The sequence below is a fragment of the Castor canadensis genome, chromosome 2 (genome assembly GCF_047511655.1).
Source record: "Castor canadensis chromosome 2, mCasCan1.hap1v2, whole genome shotgun sequence".
NCBI lineage: Eukaryota > Metazoa > Chordata > Mammalia > Rodentia > Castoridae > Castor > Castor canadensis.
The window spans coordinates 8,677,334-8,702,662 of NC_133387.1; the positions used below are offsets into that span (position 1 = coordinate 8,677,334).

The following is a 25,329-nucleotide window of genomic DNA, read 5'->3' on the forward strand; positions in this document are numbered from 1 at the left end:
GGCTATATGATCTTAAAGAGCTGATTACTCCTGAGGGAATTGCCAATCTCTTCTGATTGTTTAAAGTCACTGAAGCCTGGAAGATAAAAGGGAAAGGGTTCTTCTACTTAAAGTTGCTGCCTTTGTAATTGGATCTGACCTCAGATGTGCCCACAGGCTCAGTCCTTTAATGGGAATTAGCTTAGGTTGTGATCCCCAAAATGTCACCATTTCTGCTTATTCCTGGAACCACTCTTGTTCTCCAGTTGTTACTGGCCTATGGCAATAGCAACCAAAACTGGGACATTAAGAAAAAAATAGAGGTTAATGTTCTCGACACATCACTCCAGGTTCCTCTCCTCCACATTACCCTCTGCCTTTTATTATCAGCTAACTGGAAGAATTAGAAGTAAAAGTAAAAAACACAGTTCCCTCTTTTCTGTCCCTGATCCCTCACCCCTGTGGTGGCAGGTTGTCTAGCAAGGTTTGCAGATTGCTGAGCTCAAAGTGGGGTAGGATCAGCAGTTGATAGGGACCCACGCTCAGAGTGCCAGCCCAAGTTTCCTCCTGTGTCTCAGCATTCATCTTTGGCCTGGGTGTCTGCAAACTCTTTGTTCATGTGCTTTGCCATAAACCAGCTGCGAGACCCCAGGATGGTCTTTTAACTTGCTGAGCCCCAACCTCTTCAACTGTAAAACAAGACTTTTGCACTGGCTGATCTCTGTGGCTCTCCCACCCCCTAAGGCTGTGTTCTTGGTTTGAATGATCCTTAAGGCAAGTATACACTACATTTTATGGGGAGAAGTGGAGATAGGAAAAGAACTTGGAGCATCTTCTCAGCAGTTTCTAATAGTGATCGAATGTTAGCCATTCTGGGATTTGTGGTGGTCTTGTTTCCTCTGATGATGTAAAAGCCACAGAGGGGAAAGACCAAGTCCATGTAAATGACATTTAGCTAATGGCCAGGTTGGGGGTGGAAAGGGAGAGAAAATGATCTTTCATGTTGGTAAGACCATAGACTGTCCACACTTCTTCAAGATTGCCTTTGCCCAATCAGGCATTCTTTAGGGTTCATGTTACACATTTTAGGATGAATTAGTCCAGTTAGACTGTCAAGTATGACCTAACTCAATTTAATTGCCATGAGGCAGCTGAAGTTTTACTGTTGAGGGGGAACATTTGAGATGATTTGGGAACATGTAGCATTCTGAGGCTGGCATGGGGGCAGATAGGGTGGGTTTCCTGCTGGGATCTGGCCAAGCAGGCAGCTAGGAGAGAATCTTAGACACATGGGTAGCTGGCAAAGGTTTCAAGGGTGGACAGAAAGGGGGAGATTGCCTTAAGTTAATGTATCTTTCTTAGCAAATGTTTAGACAGTCACCTTTGAGAGCCTAGAAGAGTTTTCTTCCTCTCTTACTCTGATCCTAACACTGGCTCCCATGGAGTGGAATAGAAGCAAAGGCTCTGGAAGGAAACACTTGAACCTTTCTGGCCCCAAGTCTGAAGTGTATTTGCAAACCTCTTAGTAACAGTGTTGTTTCTGTTTCTTCCTGGGTAGCTGGAGTCAGACACTACCTCATGGGGGGTGGTCCAGAGAACCAAAGGCCTTGGTTTAGAACCCTTTCCTTTTCTTGTCACTTGCAAGCCTGAAGCAGCAAAGTGAACTGCAGGTAAACAAAATCTCTACACCTTTCAGTAGCCTGGGCAGCTGCTGCCTCATCACAAATGAAAACTATTTCCCACCCCAGCTAAGCCAGCACCGCTCCTTCTCCGTGTCCGGTCTTCATCCTCTGCTCAGAGCACGGCAGTCAGCAGATTGCAGAGAGCTGGTGGACCTGTGCGTGCTCATGGGGACATTTTGGGTGAGTCAGACTCATCTGCACTCTGAAGATGTTTTATCCAAGGAGAACCATATGTAGACACAGGTGCCATACTGCCGCTCTTGGGAAGGGAATGGCAAGTAACGGTTCTGCTTTGTAAAATTCTTGCACTTAAGAGAGCATGACTTTTCTATTACTCTGGCACAGAGGATCACTTTCCCAAATCACAAACGTCCACTGTCATTTGGATACAACTCCATCACCATCTTTCTTTCTTTTCCACTCGCCTTGGTCTCTGCCCTCTGCGTGCTCCTGACTTAGATGTGTTGCCTGCCTTGCCTTCTCTTCTTTGCCTCCAGTCACCTCTGCAGCTCTGAGAAATTGGATTTACATCTTAAACCTCCACTGTGACTTGAGTGTTCTGCCTGTCAGCTCTGATATCCAGAGCCTGTTTCTGGGGTGAACGAGCTCTGATATCCAGAGCCTATGTCTGGGGTGAACGCGGAAGCAGGCACCGAGTAACACATTTTCCTAAATTGTTTCTACCTTGGCTTGTTGAAAAACACTTGCTTTTGCAGCAAACTTTCTCCTAATTAATTGTTTAAAGTCTGTATCCCTAGAGGCGAGATGGTAAATCTTTACTTCATATGGCTGTGAACAAAACAATTATCCAGCAAACACTACATTCTGACAATTAATTAGTCTCCATATACAGTACAAATCAGATTTCTGCCTTTAAAACTTGAAATCTTTTATTCCATGGAAGTTTAGCAGCCACCTCCAGGAGTGATCACACATTTAAATTTGAAAACAATGCCTACTTTATTATTGCTTTTTTTCCTTTCTAAACAGTCCCTTTGTTTCTTCCTAGGTGAGCTCATGTAGTTTAAGAGAGGGATGTGTAATTTCTCTGCACTTTTTTTTTAATCTTAGTAAACCATCTATCACTAGTCACACTTCCGGTTTCATTTAGATTGGAGTGTTCCACGTGGATGCATTTAAAAAAAAGGAAGCCAGGGGATGTACATTTTATAGGCTTATGAGGGACTGCAGCAGCTCTGGAAGAACCCACTGATTTCTTTAGCATTTTGATTATATGGGTCTATGAGTTCAGATGAATCAAAGTTAAAATGAAACTCAGCAGGCATGAGGAAATCAACCGAAACCAGTGAAAGGTTGGGCAGAGCCCACAAAAATGGTTTCATTCTCTGAAACTAGAGGATGGGAGTAGGGCTTAATTCAAGAGACACCTTCTGAGAGCTGCCATCAGTCAGTCAGCTTCTCAACGGAGAAAGAGACATTGTTCAACAATGGAATTGGATTTTCTAAACTGTAGTTCTGAACAGACTTCAGTAAATAGCATAAGTAAGTTAATCTCTGTAAAAAACTGGGATAACTGGGCTATATGACTTTTTAAATTTTATAAATTTAATCCCTCCAGCATTCATGCTATGTTGGTAACTGATGTGAGTGGGTGGGGCTCGTGGTGGAAAAAGATCCAGGTAAAATATGCTTAAGATACTTTAACTTAACCAGCCATTGACAGAGGGAACAGAGGGGAGACAGGAAAATAAGGCTGGCCCTGAGGTTCTATTTTCTGCTCCACCTTTACTCTGGGAGCCTGAAAGGGTACTCAGAAATTTGCTGTGTAAATGCCACTTTCAGAGAAGCATTTTGTTCATTTGTACAACAGAAATGTTAATATTTGCCTTACCCATCTCACTCGGGGCTGTGGGTATCCAAGGAGACCAGACATGCATAAAAACTGGGGAAAAAAATACCATCAATGTGGAAGATTCCATCACTGCTGCATCCATAGGAGAATATTCTTAAAGGGAATGTGAGTCTGACTGCTGACAGTACCCGGCAGGTCAAGTTCAAGGTATAATTCACGTTCCCAGTAGTCTGGGAAAAGGGAAGATGTAGTTTTCTCTTCCACAAACACAAATGTATTCCACATAATTGCAATTAAATATCAGCTTTTCTTTTCATGAACTACCAGGTAAAATGCAATTGAAAAATGTGTTTCTCAAGTTATAGTACCCTAAGTATGTTGAGATGGAGGCAGGAGAGATAGAACGAGGAAACAGAGAAATTTAAAATAGTAAAAAATGTTAAGAAAAGCTAGATTCAGGAGTTAAGATAATCAGAAGGAAAGCTGAAAATCACTAAGAGCAGCAAGCATTCCTTCCATCACCCTCCTTTTTTCAGATGTTAAATAAGTTGCAATCTCTGTGAATGGGTAAAGAGACACAGAAAAAAAGACACATCTGATACATGGATTTATTATTATTATTATTTTAGCAAAAAGGAACCTCTAAATTCCTTGAAGACACAAATTGTCTTCATGTTTTGACTAAAACACATATCCTAGATCCATTTTCTCTGTGTTCAAGTGATAACAAAAACAGAAACCTAAAATGATTAGGGGTTGCTAGGTTACCACTTGACTAAGGGGGTGATCAAGATGGAATCCCTCAGCTCATCAGGTATACAAAATCCCTGGACAAGGACTGGCATCTTGAACCTCTCTGCTCCCACCTCCAGTGTGTTGGGCAGTGGGTGCTCCTCTTTCCCTTTTCTATTTTTGTCCTATTGTACTAAATAAACTTGGCTTGCCTTCTATGTGAGTGTTTCCTTTTTCAGAAATTCCTCAAAATGTTTTTTGCCTTGGTTTTCAAAGACCACGATTGCATTGGAATTGGGAAGTTGAATTGAGACGTTCTGCCTCCTTCCCTTATCAGAGATTGTGTTTGCTCCTTTCCTTTCTCTAGTGCCAAGACCATGTAGGGCCCACAAACGAGGTAGCTGTTTGAATTCTTAATGTGTCCTAAAAATGTTTCTAAAAACAACAGCCTTGGACTAGAAATGCAGATGAACAGTGCCCATTATATTTTTCCTGTTTTCTCTTTTAAAAAAAAGTCTACCTGAAATACACCTTTTCTCACTCCTTTCTTGTGTACCACCTGCAATACTTTTATATCAGAAAATCTAATATTAAATTCTAATCCATTTTGTGTTTTCCATGTGAATTTCTCACACTTGGTTTGAACTCCTTTTTCTTATTCCCAGAATAACTAGCAGAGTGATAGAAAACAGACCCATGATAAATTCTTCTGAGGACTGATTTATTGATTAGGAGCAAAATGACCTAATGTCAACTATTAACAATACACTACAACATATACTATTTAATGTTGCTAGAAACTTCTCTTTAGGAATGGTAATACAGGTTTGCAGAAATGGGATTTGTATAAGTATATTAATCAGTTACTTAATGGGTGGGTTCCTTTTCTTTAATTCAAAGCTAACTTCAGAATTAGCATTAATAAGCTAGAACCATTTCATCTTAATATGCTAACAAGTAATTATATGAAAATAATAACAAGTAATAATATGAAAATTGACTTTTATTCTTTGACATATGAGAGCCTAATTTTATTTTATTTTTATTATTGTGCTTGGGTACACTGTGGCATTTACAAAAGTTCTTACAATATATCAAATATATCATACTTGAATTAACCCCCTCCACCATTCTCCTTTATCCCTCCTTTCCTCATTCCTGGAATGGTTTCAAGAGGTTTCATTTTTCTATTTACTGTGTACAGATGTGTACACAGTGTTTGTACCATATTCACCCTCCTGCACCCTTTCCCCAAATTCCTCCCTCACTGGTACCAACACCCCAGACAGGACCTGTTCTGCCCTCCTGTTCTCCGATTTTGTAAAAGAAAAAAACTTGACATTTTTGTAGCTGTACAGGGACTTTCCTTGTGACATTTCTATGTATATATGTATTATAACTTGAACTGGTTCATTTCCTCTGTTTTTCTCTTTTCTATCTTAGTCCTCTTCTTATGGTGATTTCAACAGGTTTAAAAAATTCTATATTCATTCTTGTATAGAAAGTACATAAGCCATATTTGCCTTCTTAACTTCCTTTTACCCTCCCTCTCTCCTATGTGACCTCCCCTTTAGTGTGACCTGTTTTTCATAATATTACTGTATTTGTAGTTGGTCTATATTCCACGTACAAGAGAAAATATGTGCAGAACCTAATTTTAGAGAACACTTTAGTCCACCTCTTAGCATATTTGTTTAAAAATGCATATTGATTATTATTTTATGTTGATATTTTTTCTCAGTTAAATTTCTTACTGCATAGTTCTACTAAGTGTGACCAGATAAATGAAATATTATTGTTGAATAAATGCATGATAACGATCTTTTTGACCAGCATCAATTCTACAGGTAGCATTTTCATTTTCCTGACACAAGGAGAGAAAAATCAGTACAAACTCCATCTCTTTTGGATTATCGTTCCATTGCCTAATTGCTGACAGCGCTGATTTACTAAGTAGTAGACGGTCAAGCACGGATCATTACATCCCTTAGGACACCTCTTTGAGGGAATGCAAGTTTATTATCAAGTAGGTCTAATTCTTCCTTGATTTACAGAGGTAGTGTTCTCATTACCACAGTTGAGAAAATGGAGAGTCTTGCCTGAGGTCCCTGGGCAAGCCAGTTTTCGGGGAGTAGAATCTAGGTCTCCCGATGCCTAGCGCACGATCACAAAAGCATAGAACTCCCAGGCGAATTTTCCAAATCACATGTGCAGAAAAGAGAAGGAAAATGATGCCCAGGATGGTCTTTGCAGAAGCCCCATAGCAGCCATTGACTGCCTCCCTCCCACTGCACATAAAGCACACCGAAGGGTATCAGACAACATAAAATCCTAACGGTGCCCTTAATTAGGGGACCATCGCTCTAACTTCCTTACCTCCCACTGGCCAAGCTAGCAGCCCCAAATTCCTCTTTACGGTGCCTAATCCTAAAAGCAGGACACAGTTACAGAAACAATCTTCAGCTTTCAAGGGACCATCAAGCTTTGATGATGATGAAGTTTGATAGCAATAATGTCAAACTTTATATGACCATAATCCAAGTTTACAATGATACATTAAGCCATAATGCGACTATTTATATCACCATAAACTCCGTAATGGCGTTAGCAGCAGCACTCAGTGGAATCCCAGCTGTTGAGTGGTGCTTTAATGCTGTTAGCATTGCTATTTACATTACTATAAACTTAGGTAGTCACACTTGCTCCACATGAATATACAAGGAAGATGGATATCCGCATTTTCTGCCTGCATCTTGGCTCCTGAACTGGAGAGTTGATGCTGGTTTCTCTCGTCTGTGAATGAATGTCTGTCTGGTTCACCGTGTGGGTCTGCTTATGTTGCGTGATGTTCCTATAGGGGAAGAGGATCCTCCTAGGATCCTGGAAACGCTACTTAAACGTACAGGAAAGTGCAAGCCACAGCTGCTGGGAAAACTTACTGTCTCCTTGGCAGCGCAGGGGACCCACGCTCAGTTTGGCTTCTGAGCCTTGCCGGTCAGTATCTCCGAGCACCACTTGGCTCACTGGCAGGTGATCTTTGTAGGACAAGAAGCCAGCATCCTTCCTCCTGAATTGCGGGGAGACAGAAAGACCAGGAGGCGGAGTTAGCGTCGTGCACGTTCCGATCATTGCTCATGTTGGCTAATAACTGATGACACCAGTAATTGTTCAGTGATTCATAGAGTAAAACCCTGGTTGCGTTGTTTTTGCTCCTCCATGGGTGATCTCACAGCATAGGGCTCAGAAGCAACTCTGGCATCTTCGTCTTCTCAAAAACTCAACTGACAACCTGACAACCTGATTTCCAGAATTCATAACCAACATGCTGCATGCTATTTTAGGTTGACAGTAGACCAGAGCGCATGCCAAACACCCAGTGCACATGAAGGGTTAATGGAAAGTTCAACAGAGCACCTGAATAATGTATAAAACAAAGCCATGTAAAAACCCTTTTATCTCCTTAATGCCTTCGAAGAACTTCCCTTAGGAGCGTTCTTCCCTGCTGTGTATCAGCTAAATAAGGCACATCTTTTGTTTCCTGGTCTCATCTTGTTTACTTTAACAACTGAAATAGTTCATGGAAGTTTCCAACATAAAACAGGTGCTCAGTAAGTATTTATTTCCATCTCTAATGAGGAGTGAAGCTGTGATTCAAGCCCGGTTTGGTTTTCTTGTTTAGGTGCATTGTGTTTACCTACACTTATCTTGTTTCAGGTCTCCCAACTCTACCTCATACCTATCCTAAATGAAAGAAGAGGACAAGGCTAGATGCAAAGTATTGCTTTTAGGATGAAGCAGAGTAGCCTAAGAAATTTTCTTGGGATTGGATTTAGCACTGTACTTATGGTTTTGTGCAGGAGGGATTTCACCTTAGTGGGAAATCATTGCTTCTTCCCTTCCCCCAACATTTTTTTTTCTGCTACTGTGGCTGAGGAATCCCCTCCTTTGGGGCTGGATAGGTGGGAGGCACAAATAGTGGGAAATCATTCTGCAAAGGTACCCTTTTAGATGATTTTTTACACAGTTCCCAGTCTGAAAATAATAACAGCTTTGAAAACCGATTTTGGATAATGGGAGAATGAGAGAGCTGACTCAATGTTGAGGTTAGCAATTACTCATTCACATCTCTTAGTACACAGTATAGGGAATTGGGGGTAACCAACCTGGAAGTGCATCTTAAAAACACTGTCACTTTCCCCTCCTACCTCCTAGGATGTCAGTGAACATACACTCCCTCATGTATCAGAATACAAGCCCAGGAAAGAGGTACAGAATGTGGTCAGTGGGCCTCAAAAACGTATTTTACATTGTCTTAGTTATTTCATTGTTTTCTGTTTTCCTAAGGAAAGGTTTTCTAAAACATTGTTTATCAAATTAGAATTAACAGCATGCAGAAAAGCACAGTGATTCTTATTGACGCTTTACTATTGGCTGGGCCTCAAGTATCTCAGTAAAAATTTTGCAAACTTACGTTCTTTTATTCAAAGTTCCATGAATTAAAGTCAATGAGGGCACAAAGTCTTTGATATTAAACTTGACATTTAGTGTTCCTTAATGGAACAGTAAATGAAGGCACCCTTAACTGCATACCATAACTGGACAACCTACCAGAAATGATGTTTTGTCTTCCTGTGGAATATTGGGCTGAGATCCTCTACAAACTGAAAATCACAGAATTACATGACTCTCAGTCATGGTTCTGCAAATGAGTCCTGGGAACTGAATTCCTCCTGTCACCTGTTTTTGTATGACTCAGTAGTTAAGATTGATATTGTGTTTTTAAATGGTTGGGGAAAAAAGCAAAAGACGTGAAAACGATATGAAATTTATTGTCAGTGTCCATAACAGTTTTACTGAGATACAGCCACTTTTTAAGCATATTGTCTTTGGCTGTTTGCTACAACATTGAGGGTGACCGAGACCATCTGGCCATCAAAGTGTAAAATGATTATTATTTAACCCTTTATGGGAAAGTTTGCTAATTCCTGCTCTAAATCATCTCTATTTTTCCTCTAGAACTTTGTCAAGAAGATATTCTCCTGATGGTTCATAAGGCATGAACAATCATTGCCTTATGCAAGTCGAGTGTGATAAAATTATGGAAGAGGGCAAAGAAAGGGGCAAGAACATGAAATGAGAATAAATGGAAAAAAATCATTTAAACATTGATTAATTTGAGAAATACCTTAAATTGAATTATAATTGAGTATACACTGTCTGGCCAGCAGTCATGTGTCAGATTTGGTACCATAGATACCTATTCTTAGGAAGAGTGGATGCTGCATTGTGTGTACTCTTATAGCTTACTCCAACACCTGTAAGATAGCATGGAATATTTCATAAAAGCAGATCTTTCTATAATGAAATGAGTAATGATCATGAAAACCAAAAAGTATATAGTTAAATGAATTTTTACATATGTGTATATCGTTCATATGTGTACTTGTGCTATCATGACTTAGGTACTGGTTTAGAATACCTCCAGCACCCTAGAAGCACCTCTCCTTCTCCTTCCCAGTAGTCGGTACACCCCCTAAAGGTAATTACCATTTAATTTAAACATTCAAAAACACTCAAATATTCAAAAGCATGTTGAATAAAAGACTGTGCTTTGTTAAGGAAAATGACCTACAAGAAAATGAAAATCACAATCCTCTGCTGCCATCTGGTTGTCTCTAGAGTCTGGCTCTTGTGAACAAAGCTGTCATGAACTTTCTTATGGGTGTACTACTTACTAGCATTCACTTATGCCAGGCATTTAGCTCAAATTGGAAACGTTGGGACACAAAGTATGGTTAGCTCTACTGGGGAATTTCAAACAATTTCCCCAAGAGCTTGTACCGATTTACTGTTCCACCAGCAATGTATGAGAATCCAGGTTGCTCAAATCCTTGCCAGTTATGATGAGTGATAAAGTAACTACCTTATAATGAAACTTGGGCTAAAGTAAGAGTATTTTCAAAACAAAAGTTTGGAAATACTCCAATCACTATGTAATTTTATTGCCCAAATTAGTATGTACATAACCTTATAAGAAATCACGCATCTACACACTTTCATAACTTGGAAATTTGATTTTAAATCTTTATAATATTATAAATATAGAATTCCAATAGATTTGAACTTTTTTTTGCAGTAGTGAGGTTTGAACTCAGGGCCTCACATTTGGTAGGCAGGTGCTCTATCACTTGAGCCACTCTGTCAATCCTTTTTTGTGTTGGGTAATTTTGAAATAGGGTCTCACAAACTATTTGCCTGGGCTGGCCTTGATCCTCCTGATTTCTGCCTCCCAATTAGCTAGGATTACAGGTGTGAGCCACTGGTGCCCAGATACATTTGAACTATTTAAATACTAAAATTGTACACTATCCAGTTATTTTATAAGAAAAACTGACTAACACCAGGGATAGATGATAGAAATTTACAAGCTAGCCAGACATGATGGTGGACACTTGTAATCCCAGTAGTCAAGAGGCTAAGATAGGAGTATTAAGAGTTCCAAGTCAGCCTGGGTTACATGGTAAGACCCTGTCTCAAAATAACCAAAAAAAGTCACATTTTATCAATATGATCAATCTTGTATTATTAGTCAATGCAAATGGAAAATTAAAATTATGTTTCATTAGGTTTGCTCAGCAATGTACATTTTTATACCCATTATACTAACAACAAGAATGAGAACTGGATAATTTATTTTGGCCATGTTCACCAGCTCATAAGTACTAGAATCAAGACTCAAATTGAGACTATCTGGATCCCATTGTGGGACTTTCTAGAAAAAAAAAGTGAAATAATAACCTCCCTGCCCCCAAACCACTGTTAATTAAAAGTCTTTTAATTTTCAGTTATTGATGAGGTGAAGAAAAAGGACATTAAAGCAAAAGGGGAACTACTAAGGATGTGAATTGGCAAGAGGGGAGAGGATGGAGGTAAGAGTCAGGGGATAAATATAGTCAAAGTACATTATATGCATATATGGAAATGTCATAGGGAAACCCTGAAATCCTTAACTTGTAAAATTAATATGTGCTAATAAAAATGAAAGAAGGAAAAACACATATAGCTAGTTTTAAATGTTGAAGTTACATGTAAGTCATAAGTTCAACGATATCTGTATTGTTTTATTTATACTTGCCCCTACTCCAAGCCAAAGGTTATAGAAATACCTTCTGCCCAAATCCACCACTCGTTCAAACGATATGTGGAAGTTTTAATAAGGTGCACTACACAAATACTTATAATATTCTGACATCCCTTACCAAACCAGAAAACATTAAGAAAAAATTGTCAACTGAGACAAGAAGAAAAAGTTACTCTCTCAATCATTTTTTGGTTAAAGATCTAAGTAGGACTCAAGAAAATTTAAAGTTGCAAATGGATGAGTATGAAACCCACAGGGCAGTGGACTCCACATTGGTTCTGTGAACACACTCGTGATGGCAGTAAAATGGTTGGAGTAGCTCTAGGTTTCTGATGTGACTGTGCAGGACAGTCTACTGTGCAACAGTCTGAGAAGTGCAGAGAGACCCTTGGACCCTCCGAAATACCTAGGCAGGGTCTTAGGACCTTGTATGAGTTGGTTTTTTTCAGCATGCAAAACAAGATTTTGTTGAAAGTTATGATCTTTAGAGCTTGAGGTCAATTTAACTTAGGGAGATATTCAGTAACTATCTGTCATGTTAGCATAATAAGCTGATTACATCCGACAGTGGGGTTGTTCCTTAGAAAAATTCTGCCATCCATTTCAAATAGGCTCTGAGCTCACTCTTGCCTGCTTTCCAGTTACTACAGTAACACCTGATTCCTTGTCTCTGATTTGGCATTATTTTGCTTTACTGTTGTTTTCCTGGGGGTTCTGTCCTACTCCACTATTCTTCTCCTGCCTCCTGAGAAAATAAACAAGCTTCCAGGTAGTTGAGTATTGCCCTCAGCTTAGTGAAAAAGTAAAAATTATTTTAAAAAGCCTAAAAAAAAATCTGGGGTTTCTACTATTGTAAAACTGCTTTTCTACCAGATGTTATTTATTTATTTTATTCATATGTGCATACAAAGTTTGGATCATTTCTCCCCCCTTCCCCACCCCCTCCCTTACCACCCCGCTCCCTCCCTCTCCCCACAACCCCTTCAATACCCAGCAGAAACTATTTTGCCCTTATCTTTAATTTTGTTGAAGAGAGAGTATAAGCAATAATAGGAAGGAACAAGGGTTTTTTCTAGTTGAGTTAAGGATAGCTATACAGGGAGTTGACTCACATTAATTTCCTGTGCATGTGTGTTACCTTCTAAGTTAATTCTTCTTGATCTAACCTTTTCTCTAGTTCTTGGTCCCCTTCTCCTATTGGCCTCAGTTGCTTTAAAGTATCTGCTTTAGTTTCTCTGCATTGAGGGCAACAAATGCTAGCTAGTTTTTTAGGTGTCTTACCTATCCTCACCCCTCCCTTGTGTGCTCTCGTTATCATGTGATGAAAGTCCAATCCCCTTGTTGTGTTTGTCCTTGATCTAATGTCCACATGTGAGGGAGAACATACAATTTTTGGTGTTTTGGGCCAGGCTAACCTCACACAGAATGATGTCCTCCAATTCCATCCATTTATCAGCGAATGATAACATTTCGTTCTTCTTCATGGCTGTATAAAATTCCATTGTGAATAGATACCACATTTTCTTTTTTTTTTTCTTTTATCTGCATGTTTTTATTTCAACTTCATTCTTACATGATATTTTCATTGGATATAAAATTCTGAGTTGACAGTTGCCTTCCCTCAATACTTTATTTTTTTTATTTTTTATTTATTTATTTATTTATTTTTTCATTTTTCTTTTATTATTCATATGTGCATACAAGGCTTGGTTCATTTCTCCCCCCTGCCCCCACCCCCTCCCTTACCACCCACTCCACCCCCTCCCGCTCCCCCCCCCAATATCCAGCAGAAACTATTTTGCCCTTATTTCTAATTTGGTTGTAGAGAGAGTATAAGCAATAATAGGAAGGAACAAGGGTTTTTGCTGGTTGAGATAAGATAGCTATACAGGGCATTGACTCACATTGATTTCCTGTGTGTGGGTGTTACCTTCTAGGTTAATTCTTTTTGATCTAACCTTTTCTCTAGTTCCTGGTCCCCTTTTCCTATTGGCCTCAGTTGCTTTAAGGTATCTGCTTTAGTTTCTCTGCATTAAGGGCAACAAATGCTAGCTAGTTTTTTAGGTGTCTTACCTATCCTCACCCCTCCCTTGTGTGCTCTCGCTTTTATCATGTGCTCATAGTCCAATCCCCTTGTTGTGTTTGCCCTTGATCTAATGTCCACATATGAGGGAGAACATACGATTTTTGGTCTTTTGGGCCAGGCTAACCTCACTCAGAATGATGTTCTCCAGTTCCATCCATTTACCAGCAAATGATAACATTTCGTTCTTCTTCATGGCTGCATAGAATTCCATTGTGTATAGGTACCACATTTTCTTAATCCATTCGTCAGTGTTGGGGCATCTTGGCTGTTTCCATAACTTGGCTATTGTGAATAGTGCCGCAATAAACATGGGTGTGCAGGTGCCTCTGGAGTAACCTGTGTCACAGTCTTTTGGGTATATCCCCAAGAGTGGGATTGCTGGATCAAATGGTAGATCGATGTCCAGCTTTTTAAGTAGCCTCCAAATTTTTTTCCAGAGTGGTTGTACTAGTCTACATTCCCACCAACAGTGTAAGAGGGTTCCTTTTTCCCCGCATCCTCGCCAACACCTGTTGTTGGTGGTGTTGCTGATGATGGCTATTCTAACAGGGGTGAGGTGGAATCTTAGTGTGGTTTTAATTTGCATTTCCTTTATTGCTAGAGATGGTGAGCATTTTTTCATGTGTTTTCTGGCCATTTGAATTTCTTCTTTTGAGAAAGTTCTGTTTAGTTCACATGCCCATTTCTTTATTGGTTCATTAGTTTTGGGAGAATTTAATTTTTTAAGTTCCCTGTATATTCTGGTTATCAGTCCTTTGTCTGATGTATAATTGGCAAATATTTTCTCCCACTCTGTGGGTGTTCTCTTCAGTTTAGAGACCATTTCTTTTGATGAACAGAAGCTTTTTAGTTTTATGAGGTCCCATTTATCTATGCTATCTCTTAGTTGCTGTGCTGCTGGGGTTTCATTGAGAAAGTTCTTACCTATACCTACTAACTCCAGAGTATTTCCTACTCTTTCTTGTATCAACTTAAGAGTTTGGGGTCTGATATTAAGATCCTTGATCCATTTTGAGTTAATCTTGGTATAGGGTGATATACATGGATCTAGTTTCAGTTTTTTGCAGACTGCTAACCAGTTTTCCCAGCAGTTTTTGTTGAAGAGGCTGCTATTGCTCCATTGTATATTTTTAGCTCCTTTGTCAAAGATAAGTTGCTCATAGTTGTGTGGCTTCATATCTGGATCCTCTATTCTGTTCCACTGGTCTTCATGTCTGCTTTTGTGCCAGTACCATGCTGTTTTTATTGTTATTGCTTTGTAATATAGTTTGAAGTCAGGTATTGTGATACCTCCAGCACTGTTCTTTTGACTGAGTATTGCCTTGGCTATTCGTGGCCTCTTGTGTTTCCATATAAATTTCACGGTAGATTTTTCAATCTCTTTAATGAATGTCATTGGAATTTTGATGGGAATTGCATTAAACATGTAGATTACTTTGGGGAGTATCGACATTTTTACTATGTTGATTCTACCAATCCATGAGCATGGGAGATCTCTCCACTTTCTATAGTCTTCCTCAATCTCTTTCTTCAGAAGTGTATAGTTTTCCTTGTAGAGGTCTTTCACATCTTTTGTTAGGTTTACACCTAGGTATTTGATTTGTTTTGAGGCTATTGTAAATGGAATTGTTTTCATACATTCTTTTTCCGTTTGCTCATTGTTAGTGTATAGAAATGTTAATGATTTTTCTATGTTGATTTTATATCCTGCTACCTTGCTATAGCTATTGATGATGTCTAGAAGCTTCTGAGTAGAGTTTTTTTGGGTCTTTAAGGTATAGGATCATGTCGTCTGAAAATAGGGATATTTTGACAGTTTCTTTACCTATTTGTATTCCTTTTATTCCTTCTTCTTGCCTAATTGCTCTGACTAGGAATTCCAGTACTATGTTGAATAGGAGTGGAGATAGTGGGCATCCTTGTCTCCTTCCTGATTTTAGAGGGAATGGTTTTAATTTTTCTCCGTTAAGTATAATGCTGGCTGTAGGTTTGCCATATATAGCTTTTATAATGTTGAGGAACTTTCCTTCTATTCCTAGTTTTCTTAGAGCTTTTATCATGAAATGATGTTGGATCTTATCAAAGGCTTTTTCTGCATCTATTGAGATGATCAAGTGGTTTTTGTCTTTGCTTCTGTTAATGTGGTTTATTAAGTTTATTGATTTTCGTATGTTGAACCACCCGTGCATCCGTGGGATGAAGCCTACCTGGTCGTGGTGAATATTCTTTTCGATGTGTTGCTGAATTTGATTTGCCATTATTTTGTTGAGGATTTTTGCATCAATGTTCATTAAGGAGATTGGCCTATAGTTCTCCTTTTTGGAGGTGTCTTTGCCTGGTTTTGGGATAAGTGTAATACTGGCTTCACAAAATGTGTTTGGCAGTTTTCCTTCCCTTTCTATTTCATGGAACAGTTTAAGGAGGGTTGGTATCAGTTCTTCTTTAAAGGTCTGATAGAATTCAGCAGAGAATCCATCAGGTCCTGGACTTTTCTTTTTGGGGAGACTCTTGATTGCTGCTTCAATTTCATTTTGTGTTATAGGTCTATTCAGGTGATTAATTTCCTCTTGGTTCAGTTTTGGATGATCATATGTATCTAGAAATCTGTCCATTTCTTTTAGATTTTCAAATTTATTTGAATATAGCTTCTCAAAGTAGTCTCTGATGATTTCCTGGACTTCCATGGTGTTTGTTGTTATCTCCCCTTTTGCATTCCTGATTCTACTAATTTGGTTTTTTTCTCTCCTCATTTTCATCAGGTTTGCCAGGGGTCTATCGATCTTGTTTATTTTTTCAAAGAACCAACTTTTTGTTTCATTAATTCTTTGTATGGGTTTTTTGGTTTCTATTTCGTTGATTTCAGCTCTTATTTTTATTATTTCTCTCCTTCTATTTGTTTTGGGATTTGCTTGTTCTTGTTTTTCTAGGAGTTTGAGATGTATCATTAGGTCATTGATTTGGGATCTTTCAATCTTTTTAATATATGCACTCATGGCTACAAACTTTCCTCTCAAGACTGCCTTAGCTGTGTCCCATAGGTTCTGGTAGGTTGTGTTTTCATTTTCATTGACTTCTAGGAACTTTTTAATTTCCTCTTTTATTGCATCGATGATCCATTCTTCATTAAGTAATGAGTTATTTAGTTTCCAGCTGTTTGCATGTTTTTTGTCTTTACTTTTGTTGTTGAGTTCTACTTTTACTGCATTGTGGTCAGATAGTATGCACGGTATTATTTCTATTTTCTTATATTTGCTGAGGCTTGCTTTGTGCCCTAGGATATGATCTATTTTGGAGAAGGTTCCATGGGCTGCTGAGAAGAATGTATATTGTGTAGAGGTTGGATGAAGTGTTCTGTAGACATCTACTAGGTCCACTTGATCTATTGCATATTTTAGATCTTGGATTTCTTTATTGAGTTTTTGTTTGGATGACCTATCTATTGATGATAATGGAGTGTCAAAGTCTCCCACAACCACTGTGTTGGCATTTATATATGCTTTTAGGTCTTTCAGGGTATGTTTGATGAAATTGGGTGCGTTGACATTGGGTGCGTACAGATTGATGATTATTATTTCCTTTTGGTCTATTTCCCCTTTTATTAGTATGGAATGTCCTTCTTTATCTCGTTTGATCAATGTAGGTTTGAAGTCTACTTTGTCAGAGATAAGTATTGCTACTCCTGCTTGTTTTCGGGGGCCATTGGCTTGGTAAATCTTCTTCCAGCCTTTCATCCTAAGCATATGCTTATTTCTGTCGGTGAGATGAGTCTCCTGTAAGCAACAAATTGTTGGATCTTCTTTTTTAATCCATTTTGTCAAATGGTGTCTTTTGATGGGTGAATTAAGTCCATTAACATTAAGTGTTAGTACTGATAGGTATGTGGTGATTCCTGCCATTTAGTTATCTTAGTTGTTTGAAGGTTTGATTGTGTGTACCTAACTTGATGTTACTCTCTACTGTCTTGCTTTTTCTTATCCTGTGGTTTGGTGCTGCCTGCCTTTTCATGGTTAAGTCGGGTGTCACTTTCTGTGTGCAGGATCCCTTGCAGAATCTTTTGTAATGGTGGCTTTGTGGTCACATATTGTTTTAGTTTCTGCTTATCATGGAAGACTTTTATTGTTCCATCTATTTTGAATGATAGCTTTGCTGGGTAGAGTATCCTGGGGTTGAAGTTATTTTCATTCAGTGCCCGGAAGATCTCACCCCACGCTCTTCTTGCTTTTAATGTTTCTGTTGAGAAGTCTGCTGTGATTTTGATGGGTTTACCTTTGTATGTTACTTGTTTTTTCTCTCTTACAGCCTTCAATATTCTTTCCTTAGTTTCTGAACTTGTTGTTTTAATGATGATATGTCATGGAGTAGTAGTATTTTGATCTGGTCTGTTTGGTGTCCTGGAGGCCTCTTGCATTTGTATGGGAATATCTTTCTCTAGATTTGGGAAATTTTCCGTTATTATTTTGTTGAATATATTACGCATTCCCTTTGCTTGTACCTCTTCTCCTTCGATGCCCATGATTCTCAAGTTTGATCTTTTGATGGAGTCAGTGAGTTCTTGCATTTTCTTTTCACAGGTCTTGAGTTGTTTAATTAATAGTTCTTCAGTTTTTCCTTTAATTACCATTTCATCTTCAAGTTCTGAGATTCTGTCTTCTGTTTGTTCTATTCTGCTGGATTGGCCTTCCGTTTTGTTTTGCAGTTCTGTTTCATTCTTTTTTCTGAGGTTTTCCATATCCTGGCTGTTTTCTTCTTTATTGTTGTCTATTTTTGTCCTGAGTTCATTTATCTGTTTATTCATTGTGTTCTCTCTTTTACTTTGGTGTTTATACAGTGCTTCTATGGTTTCCTTTATTTCTTCTTTTGCTTTTTCAAATTCTCTATTTTTATTGTCTTGGAATTTCTTGAGTGTCTCCTGTACATTTTGGTTGACCCTATCCAGTATCATCTCTATAAAATTCTCATTGAGTACTTGTACTATGTCTTCTTTTAAATTATTCTTGTGGGCTTCATTGGGTCCTTTGGCATAGTTTATCTTCATTTTGTTGGAGTCTGGATCTGAGTTTCTGTTCTCTTCATTCCCCTCTGGTTCCTGTACTAATTTTTTTGCTGTGGGGAAACTGGTTCCCTTGTTTTTTCTGTCTTCCTGTCATTGTCCTTGGTGTTGTTACTGTCCCTGTACTGTGTGCAATTATGTATTTTCTAGCTTGTAATAATAACAATGGTAATATTGAGAATGGAAGAGTGAGCTGAGATGGAAAGCAAGAAGTTAAAGAAAAGGGGAAAACAAATATACAGACAAGAGGGAGAAAGCAGAACAAGGTATCAGACAAGAGAGTTTCAAAGGTATAAACAGGGAGTGTTAGTGTACTAATCGACAGTAAGCTGAACAGACAATAGAGAGACAGAGAGAGGATTGAAAATCAAAGATAAAAAAATAAAAAATAAGTATATGAAAGTAATATCTATATATAAAAATGAATTAAAATAAAATGGAAAATAGAAAATTAAAAAAAAAAAACCAAAAAACTTCCAAGTTTATATGCAATGCAATTTCAGTCTTAATAATTTGGATGTCCGTCTCAATCTCCAGTCCTGGAGTTGGTGCCTCAGATGTTGTTCTGTAGTTGTCTCATCAAAGGGGATGCATAAAGTAGAACAAAACTACACTACACACACACAGAAGAAAAAAAAAAAAAAAAGCCCCACCAAGTGTCACCAGTTCAAATGCAATACAGTTTCAGTAAGTTTTTCGGCTTGCAGGTGTAATTTGGTTGTTCTCTCATCAAAGGTAGGGAGAAAAGAAAAAAAAGCGTCTGGAGACAGTTCTGAGAGTGGTATCTGCAACTGTGGCTTGCCTGCCTGCTGCTCTCAGCCTGTAGCTGGCGGCATTATTTATGCAGATCTCTGGGGTGAGCTAGCACTCACCTGGTCCCACAGGCTTTGTTTGCTCAGAGTTCTCCTGTGCGGGGGCCTCTGCTACAGGCTTTCCCCTTCCCAAGCACTGGGAAAGGTGCCACTGCCCCGCGTTGTCAGGCCTGGGTGTTTATTTACAGTTCACGTGGGAAGTGGGTCTTCCCTCCTCTCACAAGCGTCCCCGCTCCTGGTTGCTGGGCGTGCCCCGCTCCTGCCAGAGCCTCTCCGGCCTGCCCGGCTTGTTTATTTACAGTCCCGGGAAGGATTCCCTTCCCCCAATCTTCAGCGCTCAGGGCGCCCCACCCTCTTTCCAGCGTGTCTTAACTGTTCTTATTGCTTAGTACTCAGTTTCTCTTTTTTTCCCGGGTGGAGGTCAGTCTGTCCAGGGGGCTATGCTGCTCTGGCCCAGGCTTGTCTGTGGGGCTACCGCAGTACTGCGAAGCTCACCTGGTCCGCGTCTTCCCAAGCCGTATGGGCGCCGGCCACTGGCGGCCCCGGGGGCCTCCTCGGTTCTCCGTTTAACATGAAGTGGAGATGCTCGGCGCTGGCTGGAGATGTGGAGGAGTCAAAGTTATGCCTTTTCTCGGTGATTATGCCTGCAAAGTGTGTCTCCAGCGTCTCTCCAAGATTTCACTATAGGAGGCTCGCTTTCTGCTTCCTACCTCTAGCCGCCATCTTGGAATCTCCCACATTTTCTTAATCCATTCGTCAGTGGTGGGGCATCTTGGCTGTTTCCATAGCTTGGCTATTGTGAATAGTGCCACAATAAACATGGGTGTGCAGGTGCCTCTGGAGTAACCTGTGTCACAGTCTTTTGGGTATATCCCCAAGAGTGATATTGCTGGATCAAATGGTAGATCAATGTTTAGCTTTTTGAGTAGCCTCCAAATTTTTTTCCAGAGTGGTTGTACTAGTTTACATTTCTACCAGCAGTGTAAGAGGGTTCCTTTTTCCCTGCATCCTCACCAACACCTGTTGTTAGTGGTGTTGCTAATGATGGCTATTCTAACAGGGGTGAGGTGGAATCTTAGTGTGGTTTTAATTTGCATTTCCTTTATTGCTAGAGATGGTGAGCATTTTTTCATGTGTTATTTGGCCATTTGAATTTCTTCTTTTGAGAAAGTTTCTACCAGATGTTATGAAAATGAACATACTAGGAGTCTGTCCTATAATTCTAGCAGAGGGAAAGGACTTCTCCTTTGTGAAGTTTTTAGGAGTCTTGGGCACCCTTAAAACAGATATAGTTCACACTTTGTATGTGCATCATAGTGTGGTCACCTGTGATAGGAATTTCTGAAAGGGTGCCAGGATGTCAAAGTTGTAGCTACAGAGGTCGTCTTACAAAGAGATGTGGAAATGTGAAATAAACAAGTGAAGATGCTCAATGTAAGAGTCAGTAGGAAAAATGCAATTAAAAACACCCTGAGATGTTGCTGTAAACCTACCAGAATGGCCATATGCTGTTCTCCCAATAACAACCGTTAAGAAGGATTTGGAGAAACTGGAGCCATCATCCAGCACTGGTGAGCATCTGAAGTGGCCCAGTCACTTTGGAAAGTGATTTGGTGTGTGTGTGTGTTTTAAATAAACACAGATTTACCATATGACTCAATAACTCCACTTTTGGACATTTACCCAGGAAATGAACGTATGTGTCCAAAGATTTTTAAACAAGACTGTGGGGGATGGTGAAATAGAAAGAAAATTTTTGAAAAAGATTTTTAGGTAGATCCTCATGGAAGCTTTCTAAAGTAAAGACAATCAAGGTATTCATCAACTAACAAATGGCTCAACAAAATGTGGCATATCTAAATAATAGAATATTATCCAACAATAAAATGTAATGCAATTGTGGATACATGTCACAATGTGAATAAGCCCCAAAAAATGATGGTAAGTGAAGTCAAGGCTGGTTCCAGTTAACTCTTCTTCAAAATAAATAAGAATCTAAATTTTATTTTATTTTATTATACTTAATACCATCTTTCTGTGTCTCATTTTCTCTGAGGATGTAGTATTCTGCTTTTTCCTCTGTCCTGGTGGTGATTAAAACTCCTAGAGAACAATGTGACAAAACATTTTTTCTACCTATTCTAGTAGAAGCAATGCCTCAATGATATTGTTAAGACAAGTTTGTGGGAGGTCATTGTTTTGGTCTAGGTTCCTGAAGAGCAGACTGAACCAAAATGGAGTCATTGTGCTAAGTGCCAGGTAACCAAACTGAACTTTGACATAGGCCAGTTCTCTTAAAAAAAAAAAAAATCCAGGACATTCACAACAAACAGTCTGAAGTGGCCATTTACCTGAGCAAGCATGAGAAGGAAGTCCCTTCAGCTTAACCCTGTAAAGAGTAACTTTGTCATGACTGATCTGCTTTCTGTTCTCAATTACTACTGTCTTCAGCCAACCTCCTCTGCTCAGCTCATTGGTATCCATTCTGTTTTATAGAATGAGATGTTGCCTGATTCTAAAATTGATAATAAAAGCCAACTAAATGATTAGATTGTTTCTTGTAATTTTGTTTCTTAACATGACAAAGGACTATACCTGGCAATCATATCTCTCTTTATGAATGGTGAAGGCTGGGTTGGAGAGAGGAAGGAGTGTTCCTGGCACCATTGGAAGGACCAGGTGGAGGAGAAAACTATGTGTTCTTTAAAGGCAAGCCCTTCTGTCACCATGGAGCACATTTCCTAGCTTCTCTAGGATAATTTACAAAAAACACTTTTAGATGAGTGGTCAAAACCTATGTTCATAGAACACACAGGGACTCTCATAGCATAGCTGTGTCTTCAGAAGGTGGATCAGACAACAGAGTTGTCTCATACACAATAAAGTAGAACTTTCTAATGGAGTCTTCAGTCACCATTGACTATTGAGCCTTCCTCACTGCCATAAAATAGTCTTTCGTACGAAGCAATTAGAGTAATTAAGAAAACAACCATTACGCTTAGATCTTTGGAATCCAGGCTTATGTCCCCTATGAAATGACAGTAATTACAGATTCAATTAGGTGTTTTCAATGGGGATGGATTAGGTCTTTCATAAATGCTAGGTAATTATTTGTTCAGTTTAGATTAATAGAAAGACCTTGTAACCATTTTGAGATTTTACGCCAAATATTCTTGTTTGATTTGTCTTTCTGGAATGCAAGATCCCTGATGGCAGACATATTGTTTAATGGAACATTATAAAATAAACACAAGTAAGAACTTAAAAGTGGCTGGCTTCATGTGTTTTATGACTGAAAAACTACATAAATAACCACAGTAGTTATCAGTATGTGGGTACTGACAGTAGTGAGAATGAGAAAGAAAGCTTTTCTTATATTTGAGTTCCTTGAGTGTTCTTGAGACACTTATTGTTTATTCTTTCTCTGTAATTCAGAGTTTTTTCTTTAGAAAGTAATATTCAATAAGGAGTTTTATATATATATATATATATATATATATAATTAATATAGCAAAATAAGGCTTAGATCTTAAAGATCTTAAAAATTTGCCATTTTTTAAATGATATGGAAAGTGATTCTTTTTATTATTTTCCTATAGGAAAATTCTCCTGGATTGAAGACCAGTTTGGACTCTTCACATGTTGCTTGGTCCATCTACATTCATATTTTCCCTAAGCAAGAGTTCCTTATATTTTTGTAAATCATGGTTCATAGATTGATGATTGGCAATGAAGGAGTACTTGATGGGTAGCCTCTGTGCCAATTCTATGCATTTTCACTCCTAGCAATTAATAGCCAGCTCCTGGAATCCCAGAAATAGTTGGTGGGAAAACATTCCCTATACTTCTCAGTCTTTACAACATGGGGTGATTAGTCTAGATTTTCTCAGAGCTTTTGAAACTGTTTAACAGCTGAATGCAGCAATTAGAATGCCACATGTACCTGGTTGTTTAGGACTCCTTCCTGCTTTTGCATGGCTCATCTCCCTTCTTGCTCTTGGCTGGATTGCCCTTTGGCAGAATTCTTTAAAGGTTGCTTGTGGCTGACTTACTTTCACCTGTTCTACCTCTTGCTCATAGGGCATAAACAGGCATCCTTCTCTCATAGAAAGGGGAGCTATGGCCAAAACCTCCACCTACCTTCACCTTGAAACTACACAGGGATATTCTAGACTGATATGATTGAGTTGGATTTTATATTTCTCAGGCTACAGAAGATAGGAGTCAAGCTGTCTGATTCATTTTCTCAAAGTTCTTCCTCCTTTCTCCTGATGGTCATAGTGGTCATAGGGGGGTAGTTGTATATCCTGAGAGCTGTGAAAATCTTTCCTACTGGCCTCTCAGACTTCTCCAGCAATGGCTGAACTTCCCTTATATCATCTGAGGAGGGAAACTAGGCAGCACTGGCAGGGCTGGCACTCATATTTGGAATGGAGGGGTACTTGACACATAGTCTAGTTCACAACCCGGAGAAACCCAATTTATGACTTCATCCTGGGATATGAAAAAAATTCTAAACCTAGACAATTTTTATAATATCAAATTTTTATCTTACTTAATCTTTGTGCAAACTATTCCTTTCTGTTTGATAGATCTCTTTAATCACAAAAGATAATAATCAAATGCTCTAGTCCCTAAATTTTTGCTTAAATAACTTGGTCTACTCAATAGAACATTAATCCTGACACATTAGACCTCAGAAGGACAGACAATATGGATTGGGTTTTTCTTCTGTGGATTTGGCCATCCCTAAAAGTTGCTCTTTTCCAGTGATACAAGTTTTCTTCCTTCAATCAAACAGCATTGCTTTTTCTTCCTGTTGCCATTTCTAAAGGCACCTCTGAGTAACACAAATCCATATAAATCATATTGATTGCTGCAATCTTTTTTCTATCAACATCACATCATCTTGGATATACTAGTCATTTGCACTTCATCTCAGCAGGCCACTTTGTTCCCCTAGTGGACACAAAAGACTTTTTTGAAGGTAGTAGTGGTTTCTTTTACTAGGCTCTGAATGATGTGAGGCCCTTAAGATGATTAATATGTGTTTTTTGATATCAATATCTCAATGATGCTGAGGTATGAAGACATCTGAAAAAGGCACACCCTGTGGGGAGTGGATTGAAGCCTATGAGAACTGGACACAAGCAAGGCGAGATGCAGTGATTGCTTTTACCTGTAGGCCGAGCCAAGCACAGCCCCCAGCCCCAAAACAGGGAAAGGCAGAACAGCTGCGTCTCCTAAGTTGTGTTCAGAGAAGCAGGAACGCAGCTTTCTCCTGTTGCAATGTCATATCCCTCCCTGTGGCTCCACCCTGTTTGCTGATATAAAAGACCCTTGAAGGAGGAAAAGGGGCTTTTGCTTTTGCCTTTTGGGGCTTTACTTTGGGCTTTTTGGTGTGGGAAGCTTTTGGAAGGGAAAAGAATTATTGAAGGGAAAAATTGCTGAAGGGAAAAGAATTGTTGAAGGGAAAATGCTAAAGAGGGGTTGATAGAAATTCTGCACGGAGAACTTTAACATAGGCTTCAGAAAGCAAAGCTGAGAAAGAACTTCATGCATAGGCCTTAGGAAAGCTAAACTAAAGAAAAGCCAAAGAGAACACGGGACAGTGCACAGAGTAAGTCTGAGGACGAGACCTTAAGAGTTGTGCATGTGCAGATTGTAGGTGTGGCTCTTTGCAAGTTTGAGCACCGAAGCTTTGAGAGAGCTATAGAGAGGTGGGACAGTGCAAGCCTGGGGCAAAAGACTTTAAGAGCGATTGAGATAAAGATAAGCTGAGAGCAAACATGGGACAGTGTGAGCCTAAGGAAAGAGGTTTTAAAGAAGACTTTAGATTAAGAAAATGTGGTATCTATACACAATGGAATTATATGCAGACATGAAGAAGAACGAAATGTTATCATTCGCTGGTAAATGGATGGAATTGGAGAACATCATTCTGAGTGAGGTTAGCCTGGCCCAAAAGACCAAAAATCGTATGTTCTCCCTCATATGTGGACATTAGATCAAGGGCAAACACAACAATGGGATT

The 25,329-nt window shown here is 39.1% G+C and overlaps 1 protein-coding gene across 1 annotated transcript in view; it reads right to left on the reverse strand.

The window, feature by feature from the left end:
• Cntnap2 (contactin associated protein 2) overlaps nt 1–25,329 on the reverse strand; it is a 1,948,854-nt gene that overhangs the window by 364,312 nt on the left and 1,559,213 nt on the right. The window contains exon 15 of the mRNA XM_074061335.1: nt 7,146–7,273. Coding sequence (XP_073917436.1) covers nt 7,146–7,273 — 128 coding nt within the window. The remainder of the gene's footprint in view (nt 1–7,145; nt 7,274–25,329) is intronic.